Consider the following 18,417-nt stretch of genomic DNA (forward strand, 5'->3'; position numbering starts at 1 on the left):
GGTGATTCCGGATATGTTCACTGAACACATGTGGAATCACTGCATTGTATTCACAGAGCGGGTTATTTATCTTGTGGAGCGTCTCCGCAAGATAAACAGACATGCTGCTGTCGGTAAAGGCGGTCCGCATGTCCGGATACGCAGGGCCGCCGGATGCGGCTGTGCACACACAGTGGAGACGGGATTTCATATAATCGCCTCCACTATGCTGTAACATCTGGACGCTGCGGATTGGACACTGTGGCTGTACGCAGCATCCAGTCCACAGCAGATCCTGATGTAATCCGGCACGTGGAAACATACCCTAACAAGTTATTCTAATTATCAGCGATCCGCTACATCCCATAATTGATATGAGACATCCGCTGCAGTCACTGTACACTGGAAAAAGATGATAACTACAAAGTAATCTCTACGACTACGAGTGTCTTCAGCTTCAAAAAAATCATGGACGCCTTAAATTTATTTTACAGACAGGACAAAAAAAAGTGGACTGCCCTGGAATTTCTGAACACCCCTCCATTCAGTCTCTATGGGGCAGGGGTGTGTAGTGCCCCATAACTGAAGAGCTATTAATAATGCCTATATGACTAGGTCCATCACTGGATGCAATGCCCTCCATCTAGGAATCTGCCGCCTCTCCCACTGCCGCACTTTCTCGCCAGTGTGTACAGTGCAGGCAGAGCCTTGCAGTTTAGTCTGACACCACCAGATGGCAGCACTGCAGCAGGCCGCCGTGGTAGACAGGTTACTGTATACTAGCAGTGTAATCTGAGGGTTCCACCAGTAAGTGGATGGCACAGGAGACGTGTGAAGTACCTTGCTCAGCACCCGCTCCCCCTCCATCCCTCGGGGTTGCTATAGAAACGCCCCGTCCATGGCCGGCACTCACTTGTTGCTATGGTAACACCGCAGTTTCTCCCCCTTCTGATTGCCCCCAGTACGGAAATTCGCAGCTCTCGCGGTATCTCCCTGTCAGCTCCGGACACCGGCCGCACAAAGGAACCGGACACTGGGGAGGGGGAGGCGGCACCGTGAGTATCGAGCGCCCTGCTCCGATCTGTGTAGTGACCAGGGGGCAAGTGCTGCTGTGCCCCTTATACTACTGTACCCTGTGCCCATGTGCTGCTGTGCCCCTTATACTACTGTACCCTGTGCTGCTGTGCCCCTTATACTACTGTACCCTGTGCTGCTGTGCCCCTTATGCTACTGTACCCTGTGCTGCTGTGCCCCTTATGCTACTGTACCCTGTGCCCTCTACAGTACTGTACCCTGTGCTGCTGGCTGTGCCCCCTATACTACTGTACCCTGTGCCCATGTGCTGCTGTGCCCCCTATACTACTGTACCCTGTGCCCCCTACAGTACTGTACCCTGTGCCGCTGTGCCCCCTATACTACTGTACCCTGTGCCCATGTGCTGCTGTGCCCCCTATACTACTGTACCCTGTGCCCCTTACAGTACTGTACCCTGTGCTGCTGTGCCCCTACCCTACTGTACCCTGTGCTGCTGTGCCCCTACCCTTCTGTACCCTGTGCCCCCCTACAGTACTGTACCCTGTGCCCATGTGCTGCTGAGCCCCCTACACTATTGTACCTTGTGCCTTCTACACTACTGTATCCTGTGCCCATGTGCTGCTGTGTATTGTGCCCTGTGCTTCCTGTACTGCTGTGCCCCGTGTATTGTGGTGCCCTTTGCCTCCTGTACTGCTATGCCCCTTGTATTCTGGTGCCCTGTGACGCCTGTACTGCTGTGCCCCATGTATTGTGGTGCCCTGTTTCGCCTATACTGCTGTGCCCCATGTATTGTGGTGCTCTGTGCCTCCTGTACTGCTGTGCCCCGTGTATTGTGGTGCTCTGTGCAGCCTGTACTGCTATGCCCCTTGTATTCTGGTGCCCTGTGCCGCCTGTACTGCTGGGCCCCGTGTATTCTGTTGCCCTATGCCGCCTGTACTGCTGTGCCCCATGTATTGTGGTGCTCTGTGCCTCCTGTACTACTGTGCCCGTGTTTTGTGGTGCTCTGTGCCTCCTGTACTGTGCCCGTGTATTGTGGTGATCTGTGCCTCCTGTACTGCTGCGCCCCGTGTATTCTGGTGCCCTGTGCCACCTGTACTGCTGTGCCCCATGTATTGTGGTGCTCTGTGCCGCCTGTACTGCTGTGCCCCATGTATTCTGGTGCCCTGTGCCTCCTGTACTGCTGTGCCCCGTGTATTGTAGTGCTCTGTGCGTCTTGTACTGCTATGCCCCTTGTATTCTGGTGCCCTGTGCCGCCTGTACTGCTGTGCCCCGTGTATTGTGGTGCCCTGTTCCGCCTGTACTGCTGTGCCCCGTGTATTGGGGTGCTCTGTGCCTCCTGTACTGCTGTGCCCCGTGTATTGGGGTGCTCTGTGCCTCCTGTACTGCTGTGCCCCATGTATTGTGGTGCCCTATGCCGCCTGTACTGCTGTGCCCCATGTATTGTGGTGCTCTGTGCCTCCTGTACTACTGTGCCCGTGTATTGTGGTGCCCTGTGCCTCCTGTACTACTGTGGCTCGTGTATTGTGGTGCTCTGTGCCTCCTGTACTGCTATGCCAGGCCGTGTATTGTGGTGCTCTGTGCCTCCTGTACTGCTGTGCCCCATATATTGTGGTGCCCTGTGCCTCCTGTACTACTGTGGCTCGTGTATTGTGGTGCTCTGTGCCTCCTGTACTGCTATGCCAGGCCGTGTATTGTGGTGCCCTGTGCCTCCTGTACTGCTGTTCCCGGCCGTGTATTGTGGTGCCCTGTGCCCCCTGTACTGCTGTGCCCGGCCATGTATTGTGGTGCCCTGTGCCTCCTGTACTGCTGTGCCCTGTGTATTGTGGTGCTCTGTGCCTCCTGTACTGCTGTGCCCGGCCGTGTATTGTGGTGCCCTGTGCCTCCTGTACTGCTGTGCCCCGTATATTGTGGTGCCCTGTGCCTCCTGTACTGCTGTTTCGACCATGTATTGTGGTGCCCTGTGCCTCCTGTACTGCTGTTCCCAGCCGTGTATTGTGGTGCCCTGTGCCTCCTGTACTGCTGTTCCCCGTGTATTGTGGTGCCCTGTGCCTCCTGTACTGCTGTGCCCCGTATATTGTGGTGCCCTGTGCCTCCTGTACTGCTGTTCCCAGCCGTGTATTGTGGTGCCCTGTGCCTCCTGTACTGCTGTTCCCCGTGTATTGTGGTGCTCTGTGCCTCCTGTACTGCTGTGCCCGGCCACGTATTGTGGTGCTCTGTGCCTCCTGTACTGCTGTGCCCAACCGTGTATTGTGGTGCTCTGTGCCTCCTGTACTGCTGTTCCTCATGTATTGTGGTGCCCTGTGCCTCCTGTACTGCTGTGCCCCGTGTATTGTGGTGCTCTGTGCCTCCTGTACTGCTGTGCCCCGTGTATTGTGGTGCCCTGTGACTCCTGTAATGCTGTGCCCTGTGTATTGTGGTGCCCTGTGCCTCCTGTACTGCTGTGCCCCGTGTATTGTGGTGCTCTGTGCCTCCTGTACTGCTGTGCCCCATATATTGTGGTGCCCTGTGCCTCCTGTTATGCTGTGCCCTGTGTATTGTGGTGCTCTGTGCCACCTGTACTGCTGTGCCCCGTGTATTGTGGTGCCCTGTGCCTCCTGTACTGCTGTGCCCTGTGTATTGTGGTGCTCTGTGCCACCTGTACTGCTGTGCCCCGTGCTCTTGTTCCAGGACCATCACTATAGCATAAAGCGATGTATAATAATATTATTACTGCTCTTCTCACTATTCCACCGCTCCTCTGCTCCGTGTACCCGCTTGTCACTGGGAGCTCTGCTACATGTCACCAGCACTGATTCCAAATCATTACTTGCTAAGTCAGGAAATCCCAAACTAGTTTCATCTGTGGAACATCAAATCATTTATCCATAGAGTCATATGTCACACACATGGGGGGATGGGTCATCTGTGTCACACACATGGGGGGACGGGTCATCTGTGTCATACACATGGGGGGATGGGTCATCTGTGTCATACACATGGGGGGACGGGTCATCTGTGTCACACACGGGGGGACGGGTCATCTGTGTCACACACGGGGGGACGGGTCATCTGTGTCATACACATGGGGGATGGTCATCTGTGTCATACACATGGGGGGGATGGGGCTGTGTCACACACGGGGGGACGGGTCACTGGTGTCACACATGGGGGGGATGGGTCATCTGTGTCATACACATGGGGGGATGGGTCACCTGTGTCATACACATGGGGGGACGGGTCATCTGTGTCATACACATGGGGGGATGGGTCACCTGTGTCATACACATGGGGGGATGGGTCATCTGTGTCATACACATGGGGGGATGGGTCACCTGTGTCATACACATGGGGGGACGGGTCATCTGTGTCATACACATGGGGGGATGGGTCACCTGTGTCATACACGGGGGGGGGATGGGTCATCTGTGTCATACACATGGGGGGACGGGTCATCTGTGTCATACACATGGGGGGATGGGTCACCTGTGTCATACACATGGGGGGATGGGTCATCTGTGTCATACACATGGGGGGACGGGTCATCTGTGTCATACACATGGGGGGATGGGTCATCTGTGTCACACATGGGGGGTGGGTCACCTGTGTCATACACATGGGGGGACGGGTCATCTGTGTCACACACATGGGGGGACGGGTCACTGGTGTCATACACATGGGGGGGATGGGTCATCTGTGTCATACACATGGGGGGATGGGTCACCTGTGTCATACACATGGGGGGACGGGTCATCTGTGTCACACACATGGGGGGAACTGGTCACCTGTGTCATACACATGGGGGGACGGGTCACTGGTGGCATACACATGGGGGGACGGGTCATCTGTGTCATACACATGGGGGGACGGGTCATTTGTGTCATACACATGGGGACGGGTCATCTGTGTCATACACATGGAGGTGCGGATCACCGGTGTCATACACATGGGGGGACGGGTCATCTGTGTCATACACATGGGGGAGGGGTCACCTGTGTCATACACATGGAGGTGCGGATCACCGGTGTCATACATCTGGGTGGACGGGTCATGGACCTGTATGACCGCGGTCACGGTGGTGTGAGATAAGCAGCCTCTGGACACCTCTCTTCATTGGCGGATCCCGCTGAGATTGGCCGTCACTGATAGCGCGGTGTCTGTGTACAGCTTGACGTACTTTCAGCAGAAAAGATCAAGTATGGATTGTGATCTACTTAAACTTCAAAATCCACGGTGAATCTGCAGCAAAATCCACGTTACCGTATTTACATTCAGATTTGTTGCAGATTTTACTCTATGCATTGCAAACAGTGAGAAAGCACAGCGCAGTTTAGGGAAGTCCTATCCATGATGGCACCATAATATACTGTGGCCAATATCCGCACTGTGTGAGCATACTCTAACACAGGGATCCACAACCCGCGGCACTCCAGCTGTTACATGTTGGGGCATCTGGGGAGCTGTAGTGTGGCAATGGCAGTTGAAGGTCACTTACCCCTGCCCCAATGGTCAGGCAGCTCATGCCTCCCGGTGTCTGTGCCCTCTAAGCTCCACATGCCTGCTGTGTGTGGCGTGGTATAGCCTGGCAGTGTGTGCATGGGGTACAGTACGCTTCCTCCCTGCTCACTACAATGGCTACTTCTCATCCAGTCATCCAGAACTCTCCGCTCCAGCGCTTTCACCTTCTTTGCTGTTTATGTTGTTAATTATTTGCAGGTATAATCTGTGCAGTTCTTACTTCCAACAATGGCGACGCCAGCAGCGGTGAACCCCAGCGGTGAGTACTGGCAGATTTCTGGGCTCTTCCATCACACTGCCCTCAGTATATTTAGTCTAGTATAATGATGGCAGAGACACTTATAATGATTCCATTTTTAGAAGCTTCTAGTTATTTTTATGTAAGAAGTACTGGGCTACTTTGATACATCTGACACATACGGTCTGAGGACTGACCACAGCATAGAGCTGCATCTGCAGAAGGAAAAAGTACCGTATGTGGCGTACTTATTCCTTTATAATGGAACCCTGTGGTTGACATATGCCACGGTGTGCCCATACAGTGTCATGTGTCAAAGTGTTTCATGGGTGTAACATAGATGAGCAAGAAGATGCAAACTACCAGTGTTCGCTTCTGCGCCAGCCATCCTCTGCCAGGCATCAGTAAGTGGAAGAGGCAGCAGGATGCTGGCATAGAAGTGACCGCTGCCCAGGTCTGGCTGCCACGTAAGATGGAACATGATGCCGACCTGGGAATCCCGAATGTTTTTGCTCATCTCTAGTGTCATGGGTTGGGAAATGTTGCTGACTTACTGTATGCCAGCGACGAAAGATTTAGGCCAAACACAAAGCTTTATAGTAACATAAATGTATCCCTCCCTGTAGTGATTTTCTTGTGAACTTTGCTAACTTTTGCTTATACAAATCAGCCTGTTACATGAAGTGGACCTGCAGTGTAAAGCTTGGGGGATGATGAAATCAGGAGCTTTATCCACTGATGAGTACTACAAGATAATGCATCTTAGCTGCAGTCACTAAGTACAACTGTGCACCTACAGAAGCAGAAAATAGACAAGAGAAGCCCGAGGACATATGGGGCAGGATGGGGCGCATGGGCAGGGGCTAGACAGCGGAAATACAGAACATGGCAGCGCTGTGAGGAGCTTTGTGTCCATGCACTTTATATTGTGTTGTATAGGAAATGGGCAACAAGTAGCTGGTGATCTTCCCCTTCTGTTCCTTAACATACAAGCTAGGATAAGCCATGCATTATTAGTGGCCTGGATGGCTGGGGATGGTCAGCGAAATCTGGGGTTGGACACATTTGATGATCCTTATCTTCTAAAAAAAAAAAAATATTGGCGATGTTAAAGGTAACATGTGGCCAATAATTGTTCCATCTGACAGCAGTCTACACTTCAGGGAGCTTACACACGCTTTGTAATGTGGTATTTAGCCCAAACTACAAGTGGATTAAAGACAGAGAAAAGTGTAACCTTTCCAATACTGTTTCACTTAATGTAATATCCATTCCTTGCTTTGACTTAAAAACCTCACCAAAAACAACATCCAAACGGCATAAGTAGTAGCCCCCAGAGACAGCTGGTGGCACCTATAGAAATCGGTAGCCTGTGTCTGAAATGGTTTACTATGTATTTCCAGATTTACACGTATATACTGTACATAAGGATTTCACCCCCCCAAAGCTACTTATTTTTGCATTGATAACAAAAGTCCCAAATGCATATTAGAATGTCGAGAATGTGGCGGGTAATAACGCCCACCCCCAGTCTAACTCAATCTGCTCCAAAGAAACCATGTGAATAAGGAGGAGAATGCAGAGCATCGATAAAAGTTGAGTAGCAAATTTTATTTTTATTAATCCATATAAAAGTTAAAAATATCACAATAACAAGATGACGCCAGTCAAAATGCTGAAAAACCACCCAAAACACCCCAAGGAAGGACACCCATGGTATTTGGTATTTGAAGGCCCTATTGAGAACCTGATGTCATCCCCATAATAATCAAGGAAAGTGAATCAGTGGATTACTCCCAAGAGATATAAATTCACAAACAGGGCAGAGTACAAAAACCACCATAGAATAAAAAAATAGAAGATTTTATTATCAATACTAATACAAATAAAACAACAATATAAATATACAGAAAAGAAGGAGATCAAGGAGACATACTGGTGCAGCAGAAGAGACTAAGTCACATATTCCCAAGGGTGAGCAGGATCAGAGTGTTACTCCAAAAAAGAGCTAATCATAATATACGTAATACATGGGAACTAGTGAACATTCAAGAAATACATCAATGCATCATACATATCAAGTTCTTAATCCTGCTTACCCATTATCAGAGGCAGTGACCATACGTCTCCCTGCTGGCCCTTTTGACGCGAGTTTCAAAAAGAGAGACCCCCTTTTTGAAAAAGCTGCCGCACGAAACGCGCGTCAAAAGGGCCAGCAGGGAGACGTATGGTCACTGCCTCTGATAATGGGTAAGCAGGATTAATCCCCTTGGGGAACTTGATGTGTATGATGCATTGATATATTTCTTGAATGTTTACTAGTTCCCATGTATTACGTATATATTACGTATATTTGGAGCTCAATGTGGACAAATCTGAACTAATTATCTTTCCTCCATCTCGCATATCTTCCGTACCTGATCTATCTATCAAAATAAATGAAATCACACTTTCCCCTGTGCCCAAAATCCGCTGCCTCGGAGTAACCCTTGACTCTGCCCTGTCCTTCAAACCGCACATCCAAGCTCTCGCCACCTCCTGTCGTCTCCAGCTCAAAAATATTTCCAGAATCCGTCCTTTCCTCAACCCACACTCTACCAAAATGCTCGTGCATGCCCTAATCATCTCCCGCCTCGACTACTGCAACATACTCCTCTGTGGCCTACCTTCTAACACTCTCGCACCCCTCCAGTCCATCCTTAACTCTGCTGCCCCACTAATTAATCTCTTTCCTCGCTACACTCCTGCTTCCCCTCTTTGCAAATCCCTTCACTGGCTCCCAATTTCTCAGCGTATCCAGTTTAAACTACTAACACTGACCTACAAAGCCATCCATAATCTTTCTCCTCCATATATTTCCACACTAATCTCTCAATATCTTCCCTCACGTAATCTCCGGTCCTCCCAAGACCTCCTTCTCTCCTCCACACTTATTCGCTCCTCATCCAATCACCTCCAAGACTTCTCCCTAATATCACCCATCCTCTGGAATTCAGTGCCCCAACACATCCGGTTATCCACTACTTTTGGATCCTTCAAAAGAAACCTGAAAACCCATCTCTTCAAAGAAGCTTACAGCCTGTAAAGACCACACAGCCACCTCAACACCATTGGAGCTACTGCAACCCTCGACCTACTGTCTCCTTCCCCATAATCCTGTAGAATGCAAGCCCGCAAGGGCAGGGACCTCTCCCCTCTGTACCAGTCTGTCATTGTTAGTTTTGTTTACTGTAAGTGATATTTGTATTTTGATGTAACCCCTTCTCATGTACAGCACCATGGAATTAATGGTGCTATATAAATAAATAATAATAATAATATTATGATTAGCTCTTTTTTGGAGTAACACTCTGATCCTGCTCACCCTTGGGAATATGTGACTTAGTCTCTTCTGCTGCACCAGTATGTCTCCTTGATCTCCTTCTTTTCTGTATATTTCTATTGATTGTTGTTTTATCTGTATTAGTATTGATAATAACATTTTCTATTTTTTTATTCTCTGGTGGTTTTTGTACTCTGCCCTGTTTGTGTATTTATATCTCTTGGAGTAGTCCACTGATTCACTTTCCTTGATTATGATGGATTTATTTAGGGAGTGAGGTGCTTTCCTCTCTTGGCCGCAGTGTTATATATTGCTTATCATTGACTATTGTTCTAAATGATAGAATAACATTGGTCCGATTTTTTATTTATCGGATTGCAGTCATCCGATTTCATCGCGAGTGGGAATGAGCCCTTACTGGTTTGTGTGTATGGGGTTTTCTTTTACTAGCGTAGCCATTTGTGGCATGCGCTCAGCTCCCGTGGAGACAGCACATACTTGGCCATTTGCCTGTTGTCCGTTCCACCAGTCGGACTTGTACAGATGACACTATTGTGCCATTTCTAGTTAGTTGCCTTAGACGACTATTGTAGAAAACCCTGTTTTTTGATGTTTACATTGAGGATGACGGTACCGCTTGGGCGCATCCCATCTGCATTCTCGGGCCCTACATATGAGGCATTCCCCATTTCCAACCTGTTTGATCGGAGATGGCGGTGTTTGGGGTGGGATGGTTGTTGAGACTGTTTTGTGCAGGCGGCTGAATCGTGATCGCTCTGAACAGAGGCAGCCAGGGATGTTGTCTTGTTCTGAGCTGAATACCAATTCTCGCCCCCTCCTCCATCCCAGCCATTGCTGCCAGGTTTCTTGCATACTGATGATGCTCTGTTCTCAATCTGAGATTCTCTACTAGGAGGGATCGGCACCAGCTCTTACTTATTCATTCTCCTGGAGGTAAAAGTTTATTGTTTCTGCATTGTCACCCAGCTTAGCTGTGATTAGCGGGGTGGTAGCCCCTGTGTGCCGTGTTATTGTGGCCTGGCTTCCCATGGTCTTTGTGTGAGGGGGTCGTCACTGGCAGTAGATCCATCTCTGCTTGGCTGTATCAGATGGATTGCAGATTCTGCACTAATGCTCATTCATTTGTGGAGCAGCGCAGCGATCTGTAGCTTCTCAGATATCTGTCTGTATGGGTCCTGGTGGCTCAGAGAGATCCTATTCTGACAACTTTGTCTCTTACAAAGTGCCAATATAAGTGGTGATATAACTGGTGTCTCGGCTGATACTTTACTTGCAGAGGTGGGAATCTTTTTTCTGCCAAGGTCCATTTGGATATTCATACCATCTTCCAGGGGCCGTACAAATTGCTCGATAACTCCGCGAACAAAGTACGTCCTGACGCTGCACTGGAGTCAGGACCTAATCTTTTATTGCACGCACCTCAGCTGGCTGCTGGCCTAAGCTCTGCGGTCCCGGGAATCTGCCCGGGGTCCAGATACAAGGTCATCGAGGGCCATAAACAGCCTGCGGGCCTGAGGTTCCCTGCTTTACTGTGTCATGCGGACAGTCTTAAGTATTGATTATCTCGCTTACATACAGCTTTGAGTCTTCATTCATTATTTAGAACAAGGTTGTCCCCCACCCATCCTTAGGAACCGCAATTAATAGGAGTCATAGAAATCTAGAGGATAATGGTGGACAGCTGCAGGTAAGAATCCTGACGTATGCGGTGGCCAATGGCTGCACAATATGAAAGGGCATTCCTCTGTCTGCCAGCGAGATCATGCAGCTATTAGCCACCGCTCCTGGGAGTGCTTTCAGCTGAATGTGGTAGCCACACTGTGAACACCTAGCCTTTACGCCGTGTTCACATGGGCATATTTCATGGTCCCGATACAATCTAATGCCTGGACACTTATGAGGCTGGAAGTTCAGGTCGTGATTGGGCTTTGCAGTCCAGAAATCTTCTCATGTGAACCTTACAGATGGAAACTGACTGGTTATTGGTAGTAACTGGTGATGAGCGAGTATACTCGTTGCTTGGGTTTTTCCGAGTATTTGTTAGTGCTCAGAGATTTAGTTTTAGTCTCCGCAGCTGCAAGATTTACAGCTGTTAGACAGCTTGATTACATGTGGGGATTCCCTAGTAACCAGGCAACCCCCACATGTACTCAGGCTGGCTACTAGCTGTAAATCATGCAGCTGCGGAGACTAAAACTAAATCTCTGATCACTAACAAATACTCGGAGACCACCCGAGCGTGCTCAGGAAAACCCGAGCAACGATTACACTCGCTCATCACTAGTAGTAACCCCTGGTTCTTGAGTAAATCTGTAATTCCCTATAGAGCAATCATTTTCAGATCATCCACTAGAAAAGCAAGGTGGCTTCCCTGGCTGCACAGTTCTTGGCCCTTATAGGTATAGGTATGATCAAAGTAAATTTGCTAATAATGGTGAGATTTCATTCATCTGTTATGTGAACATCCAGAAAGCCTCCAGTTCGGACACTTATCTGTGGCACAGCTGCTGGATAGTCTGGAAGAATCTGATAGTCCGGAAGGGTAAAGGAGTTTCTCTGTAAGGATAGTTCACACAACCAATGTTATTCAGTGGGGCAGTGCAGATGAGCGATTTATTTCAGTAGACCAAATCTGTTTGTGAAACAATGTCAGCCTGCACTAGTTTCTTCCTGGTGTTGGAGGAAAAGCAAAGAAATCGGATATCATACGGAGCCACTATGTAACATCTGATTTTTACGGATTCGTTGCAATTCTTTAACATGGGAAATTGTAAATGGTCTCATAAATGATTATTAACTGCTGCTATAAAGCAAAAAACGGATTGTATATGGATGACAAGTGAGAATATAAAATTGTCCCACTTTTCTGGATGAAATTGACAATTTTTAACGTGGTCGTGTGAACCTAACAAATATGACAGCTCTAATATTTGTATACTTGATCTGCAAAAATGTCATCATCTACTTGTTATTAATTGTATGGAGCACATACTATGTGGTTTGTTGGAAAGTACTATTTATCTATGATATTCTGGTTTCTGGTTCACAGAAATGACCACAGAAATACCAGGATCAGTGACATTACCAGGAGCGGCCATGGCAGCCGGGCAGGTCAGAATGGCTGGTCCCTTGCCATCACGGGGCGGAAAACGACGGTCCGGGTAAGATTCCAGGTGTCTCCATTCATTAGCCACATCAGCCTATACAGTGGTCACTGCCCCAGTAGTGTGATAATGTGTGCAAAACTGTAAAGCGCTGCGGAATATGTTAGCGCTATATAAAAATAAAGATTATTATTATTATTATTATTATTAGTGTCTCCATTCACTAGCCACATCAGTCTATACAGTGGTCACTGCCCCAGTGGTGTCTCCATTCACTAGCCACATCAGCCTATACAGTGGTCACAGCCCCAGTAGTGTCTCCGTTCATTAGCCACATCAGTATATACAGTGGTCACTGCCCCAGTGGTGTCTCTGTTCTTTAGCCACATCAGCCTATACAGTGGTCACAGCCCCAGTAGTGTCTCTGTTCTTTAGCCACATCAGCCTATACAGTGGTCACAGCCCCAGTAGTGTCTCCATTCATTAACCACATCAGTCTATACAGTGGTCACAGCCCCAGTAGTGTCTCCGTTCATTAGCCACATCAGCCTATACAGTGGTCACAGCCCCAATGGTGTCTCCATTCATTAGCCACATCAGTCTATACAGTGGTCACAGCCCCAGTGGTGTCTCCATTCATTAGCCACATCAGTCTATACAGTGGTCACAGCCCCAGTGGTGTCTCCATTCATTAGCCACATCAGTCTATACAGTGGTCACTGCCCCAGTGGTGTCTCCTTTCACTAGCCACATCAGCCTATACAGTGGTCACAGCCCCAGTAGTGTCTCCGTTCTTTAGCCACATCAGTCTATACAGTGGTCACAGCCCCAGTAGTGTCTCTGTTCATTAGCCACATCAGTCTATACAGTGGTCACAGCCCCAGTAGTGTCTCCGTTCATTAGCCACAGCAGTCTATACAGTGGTCACAGCCCCAGTAGTGTCTCCGTTCATTAGCCACAGCAGTCTATACAGTGGTCACAGCCCCAGTAGTGTCTCCGTTCATTAGCCACATCAGTGTATACAGTGGTCACAGCCCCAGTAGTGTCTCCGTTCATTAGCCACATCAGTCTATACAGTGGTCACAGCCCCAGTAGTGTCTCTGTTCATTAGCCACATCAGCCTATACAGTGGTCACAGCCCCAGTAGTGTCTCCGTTCATTAGCCACATCAGTCTATACAGTAGTCACAGCCCCAGTAGTGTCTCCGGTCTTTAGCCACATCAGTCTATACAGTGGTCACATGGTGAAAATAAAAGGATTAAATGAAGAAAAGGTAACACTCACATATTCTCAGATCATTGCATTGCAGGCAATTTGTCACGATTCACACCGTGACTGTTAAGGTCCCTTAGCCGCTGCCTACAATATGTCACGGATTGGGGTGACTTTAGACCAGCAGACGGCTATCACATGTGCAGGGGGGCTTATCCTAGTTATCCCTCCACTGCCACAATGTGATGAAAAAACACACACGAGGCTATTGACCTCTTAGTTTACAGCAGGGGCTTATTTTAGGTATCCCACTGCTCTTCAGTATACCATGAACTGCAGGGATTTGTGTCTATCCCGCTTACAGTTCCACTGAGCACTTGCAGCTCTCTGGCGCCCCCCTTACTCTCAGGTCAGATTCGGTACTGCACCTGGGGTAATTAGTCGCCAGAAAGGCTGCCTGCTATGTACTGGCTATTGGGCGCACTACAGCACGCGATAACTACTCCCACTCAGGCAGGAACAATAATTATCAAGCCGCAGTCGCTACAGTGACCCCCCAACAGCCTGCACACGGTAAGCTGCCACCAGCGCCGATTAAACGGGTTCGGCTGCTAACCCAAAACAGTAGCGTAAATTCCCTTCAAAGACAGGGTACGTTTTAGAGCATGGAGAACGAACTAGTAATAAATATTATACCCCATAAATGATTTTTAGGCAGTGTTTATAAAATATTTCACAAAGATGTTACAAATGAGACAATTGCAAATATGTACAAGGTAATTTTAAAAATAAAAGGATTAAATGAAGAAAAGGTAACACTCACATATTCTCAGATCATTGCATTGCAGGCAACAGGCTAGGAGCTTTCCATCTATCCCAGTGCATTGGCACTCGCAGTCTGGTCGCTTCAGGTAAAAACTCACAACTCCCCCCAGTCTATACAGTGGTCACTGCCCCAGTGGTGTCTCCGTTCATTAGCCACATCAGCCTATACAGTGGTCACAGCCCCAGTAGTGTCTCCATTCATTAGCCACATCAGTGTATACAGTGGTCACAGCCCCAGTGGTGTCTCCATTCATTAGCCACATCAGCCTATACAGTGGTCACAGCCCCAGTGGTGTCTCCGTTCATTAGCCACATCAGCCTATACAGTAGTCACAGCCCCAGTAGTTTCTCCGTTCATTAGCCACATCAGTCTATACAGTGGTCACAGCCCCAGTAGTGTCTCCATTCATTAGCCACAGCAGTCTATACAGTGGTCACAGCCCCAGTAGTGTCTGTGTTCATTAGCCACATCAGTCTATGCAGTGGTCACAGCCCCAGTTGGGTCTCCGTTCATTAGCCACATCAGTCTATGCAGTGGTCACAGCCCCAGTAGTGTCTCCGTTCATTAGCCACATCAGTCTATGCAGTGGTCACAGCCCCAGTAGTGTCTCCGTTCAATAGCCACATCAGTCTATACAGTGGTCACAGCCCCAGTAGTGTCTCCGTTCATTAGCCACATCAGTCTATACAGTGGTCACTGCCCCAGTGGTGTCTCCGTTCATTAGCCACATCAGTCTATACAGTGGTCACAGCCCCAGTGGTGTCTCCGTTCATTAGCCACATCAGTCTATGCAGTGGTCACAGCCCCAGTAGTGTCTCCGTTCATTAGCCACATCAGCCTATACAGTGGTCACAGCCCCAGTAGAGTCTCCGTTCATTAGCCACATCAGTCTATGCAGTGGTCACAGCCCCAATAGTGTCTCCATTCATTAGCCACATCAGTCTATACAGTGGTCACAGCCCCACTAGTGTCTCCGTTCATTAGCCACATCAGCCTATACAGTGGTCACAGCCCCAGTAGTGTCTGTGTTCATTAGCCACATCAGTCTATGCAGTGGTCACAGCCCCAATAGTGTCTCCATTCATTAGCCACATCAGTCTATACAGTGGTCACAGCCCCACTAGTGTCTCCGTTCTTAAGCCACATCAGTCTATACAGTGGTCACAGCCCCAGTGGTGTCTCCATTCATTAGCCACATCAGCCTATACAGTGGTCACAGCCCCATTGGTGTCTCCGTTCATTAGCCACATCAGTCTATACAGTGGTCACAGCCCCAGTAGTGTCTCCATTCATTAGCCACATCAGTCTATACAGTGGTCACAGCCCCAGTGGTGTCTCCATTCATTAGCCACATCAGCCTATACAGTGGTCACAGCCCCATTGGTGTCTCCGTTCATTAGCCACATCAGCCTATACAGTAGTCACAGCCCCAGTAGTTTCTCCGTTCATTAGCCACATCAGTCTATACAGTGGTCACAGCCCCAGTAGTGTCTCCGTTCACTAGCCACAGCAGCCTATACAGTGGTCACAGCCCCAGTAGTGTCTTCGTTTATTAGCCACAGCAGCCTATACAGTCGTCACAGCCCCAGTAGTGTCTCCGTTCATTAGCCACATCAGCCTATACAGTGGTCACAGCCCCAGTAGTGTCTCCGTTCATTAGCCACATCAGTCTATACAGTGGTCACAGCCCCAGTAGTGTCTCCGTTCATTAGCCACATCAGCCTATACAGTGGTCACAGCCCCACTAGTGTCTCCGTTCATTAGCCACATCAGCCTATACAGTGGTCACAGCCCCAGTAGTGTCTCCGTTCATTAGCCACATCAGTCTATACAGTGGTCACAGCCCCAGTAGTGTCTCCGTTCATTAGCCACATCAGCCTATACAGTGGTCACAGCCCCACTAGTGTCTCCGTTCATTAGCCACAGCAGCCTATACAGTGGTCACAGCCCCAGTAGTGTCTCCGTTCATTAGCCACATCAGCCTATACAGTGGTCACAGCCCCAGTAGTGTCTCCGTTCATTAGCCACATCAGCCTATACAGTAGTCACAGCCCCAGTAGTTTCTCCGTTCATTAGCCACATCAGCCTATACAGTGGTCACAGCCCCAGTAGTTTCTCCGTTCATTAGCCACATCAGCCTATACAGTGGTCACAGCCCCAGTAGTGTCTCCGTTCATTAGCCACATCAGCCTATACAGTGGTCACAGCCCCAGTAGTTTCTCCGTTCATTAGCCACATCAGTCTATACAGTGGTCACAGCCCCAGTAGTGCCTCCGTTCATTAGCCACATCAGTGTATACAGTGGTCACTGCCCCAGTGGTGTCTCCGTTCATTAGCCACATCAGTGTATACAGTGGTCACAGCCCCAGTGGTGTCTCCGTTCATTAGCCACATCAGTGTATACAGTGGTCACAGCCCCAGTGGTGTCTCCATTCATTAGCCACATCAGTCTATACAGTGGTCACAGCCCCAGTGGTGTCTCCGTTCATTAGCCACATCAGTCTATACAGTGGTCACAGCCCCAGTGGTGTCTCCGTTCATTAGCCAGATCAGTCTATACAGTGGTCACAGCCCCAGTAGTGCACATACATTAGCCACATCAGCCTATACAGTGGTCACAGCCCCAGTAGTGCACATACATTAGCCGTACAGGTAGCCCATACAGCAGTGGCTATAACTTTCCTGCCCCTTCAGCCCTCTGTGGCGAGGCTTCCCATTCTGCCCATGTGTCTGACTGACGTGGACAGATAATGCCGCCATGTAATGACGGCCTCATTTCTGACATTACACCTTGTGCCTTACCTTCTTCCTCCGGGCACTGCTCTGTGCTGGGCACTGCCATTTCTGTCCATACACTCCATTTCCATCTTGGATCTGGATCTGTCAGTGCCACTGGTTAGAGATATGATATCATTCATTTTTGGAGGCTCATACTAAAAAAAAATAAAAAAAATAAAATGCAGTGATGGGTAAGAGGTCCTGAAGGAATATCACCATGTAGCCAGATTACGTATACAGTATCCACCGTTTTATTTTTAATGATAAATCATCGGTACATGTGAAAATAAGAAACTTGTGATATATCCGATTGGATAAACCTGCTTCTCTCTCCTGGACTGATCTGTCACTCTGTAATCTGTATTCATTGCTGAGCTAGGAGATGTCAGCTATAACGCTCTATGGAGACGCTGACGTCTGCTGCGCGGTCTCCTCAAATTCTGCACTTTCATTTTCGGGTCCATTGCATATGTGTCAGTGTAGTCATACAGAATGGGGCCAAGCCGTGGGAACTGGGCAGTGTCTATTGTCCGTGGCAAGGTCAGGGGAGGCGCGTGGTTTTCCTTTTTCTGAACTAAAAGTTAAATAAATTAGTGTTATTAAGCTTAAAGAGGTTTTCCTATCTGACATACCCACAATGTGTGGGAACGGCATCTTTCTGCAGAGAGGTAGTTGGAAACCAGCACATGATGGGACCCCGTTATTGAGATAGATACGGATCCTCCACATCTTCTATACCCCTGTGAGACATTTCCTGTGGATATGAATGTATGAGACGGGAATAAACCGTCTCCCATTGTAGTACAGAATCAGTCTATCCTCGCTCTGACCATGACCACCTCTCTATGTCCTGGTGTGCTTGGGGTGAGTTTGTGCTAACCTGGACCAGTAAGGGCTGTGTCAGATCTCAGTGATGATAGGTCCGATGTCAGATTGCAAAGCACGGGCTGGCCGCACATCTCCTGACCCGAGCGTGACAGCCTCATGGAAATATTTCAATCTACCACACTCGGGTCATGAGATGCGCTGCCAGCCCGTGTTTTGCAATCTGACATCGGACCGATCATCACTGCCATCTGGAACAGTCCTAATACTGCAGTGTAAAGTATGGGGGAAACAGAGCAGCCGTCTGAGTCTAGGATTGTAAAGTAGATGGATTGAAGGCTACCTAAGACTCCCAGTAGATTTATCTATGGGTGACAACATCTGTATTTATGCTAAATGAAAGAAATGTTGCAGTTATTTTTTTAGTAGTTTATCTGGGCAGCTATTATATATTTCTATTACAAATTTGTGAAAACGTTCTGTCTTGTATGTGGAAATACAAGTCTGTGTTATGCTAGTTTAATGTGCGGACTCTGCCACCGGAGGGCAGCATCATACAACTAATGTCCTGTACAGCGAGCAC

The 18,417-nt window shown here is 48.7% G+C and overlaps 1 protein-coding gene across 4 annotated transcripts in view; it reads left to right on the top strand.

Annotated features, from left to right (window-relative positions):
* The first annotated feature begins 780 nt into the window (after positions 1–780).
* Positions 781–18,417, top strand: part of ARNT2 (aryl hydrocarbon receptor nuclear translocator 2) — a 143,855-nt gene continuing 126,218 nt past the window's right edge. The window contains exons 1-3 of one of the 4 annotated variants that reach the window (XM_077263498.1): positions 781–1,034; positions 5,707–5,767; positions 12,139–12,250. In XM_077263498.1, the coding sequence (XP_077119613.1) occupies positions 5,737–5,767; positions 12,139–12,250 (143 nt within the window). In that variant the 5' untranslated portion in view covers positions 781–1,034; positions 5,707–5,736. Of the gene's footprint in view, positions 1,035–5,706; positions 5,768–9,842; positions 10,023–12,138; positions 12,251–18,417 lie in introns of those variants that run through there. The other 3 variants (XM_077263499.1, XM_077263501.1, XM_077263500.1) reach the window with 3 other exon arrangements.

The sequence above is a fragment of the Ranitomeya variabilis genome, chromosome 5 (genome assembly GCF_051348905.1).
Source record: "Ranitomeya variabilis isolate aRanVar5 chromosome 5, aRanVar5.hap1, whole genome shotgun sequence".
Lineage (NCBI taxonomy): Eukaryota > Metazoa > Chordata > Amphibia > Anura > Dendrobatidae > Ranitomeya > Ranitomeya variabilis.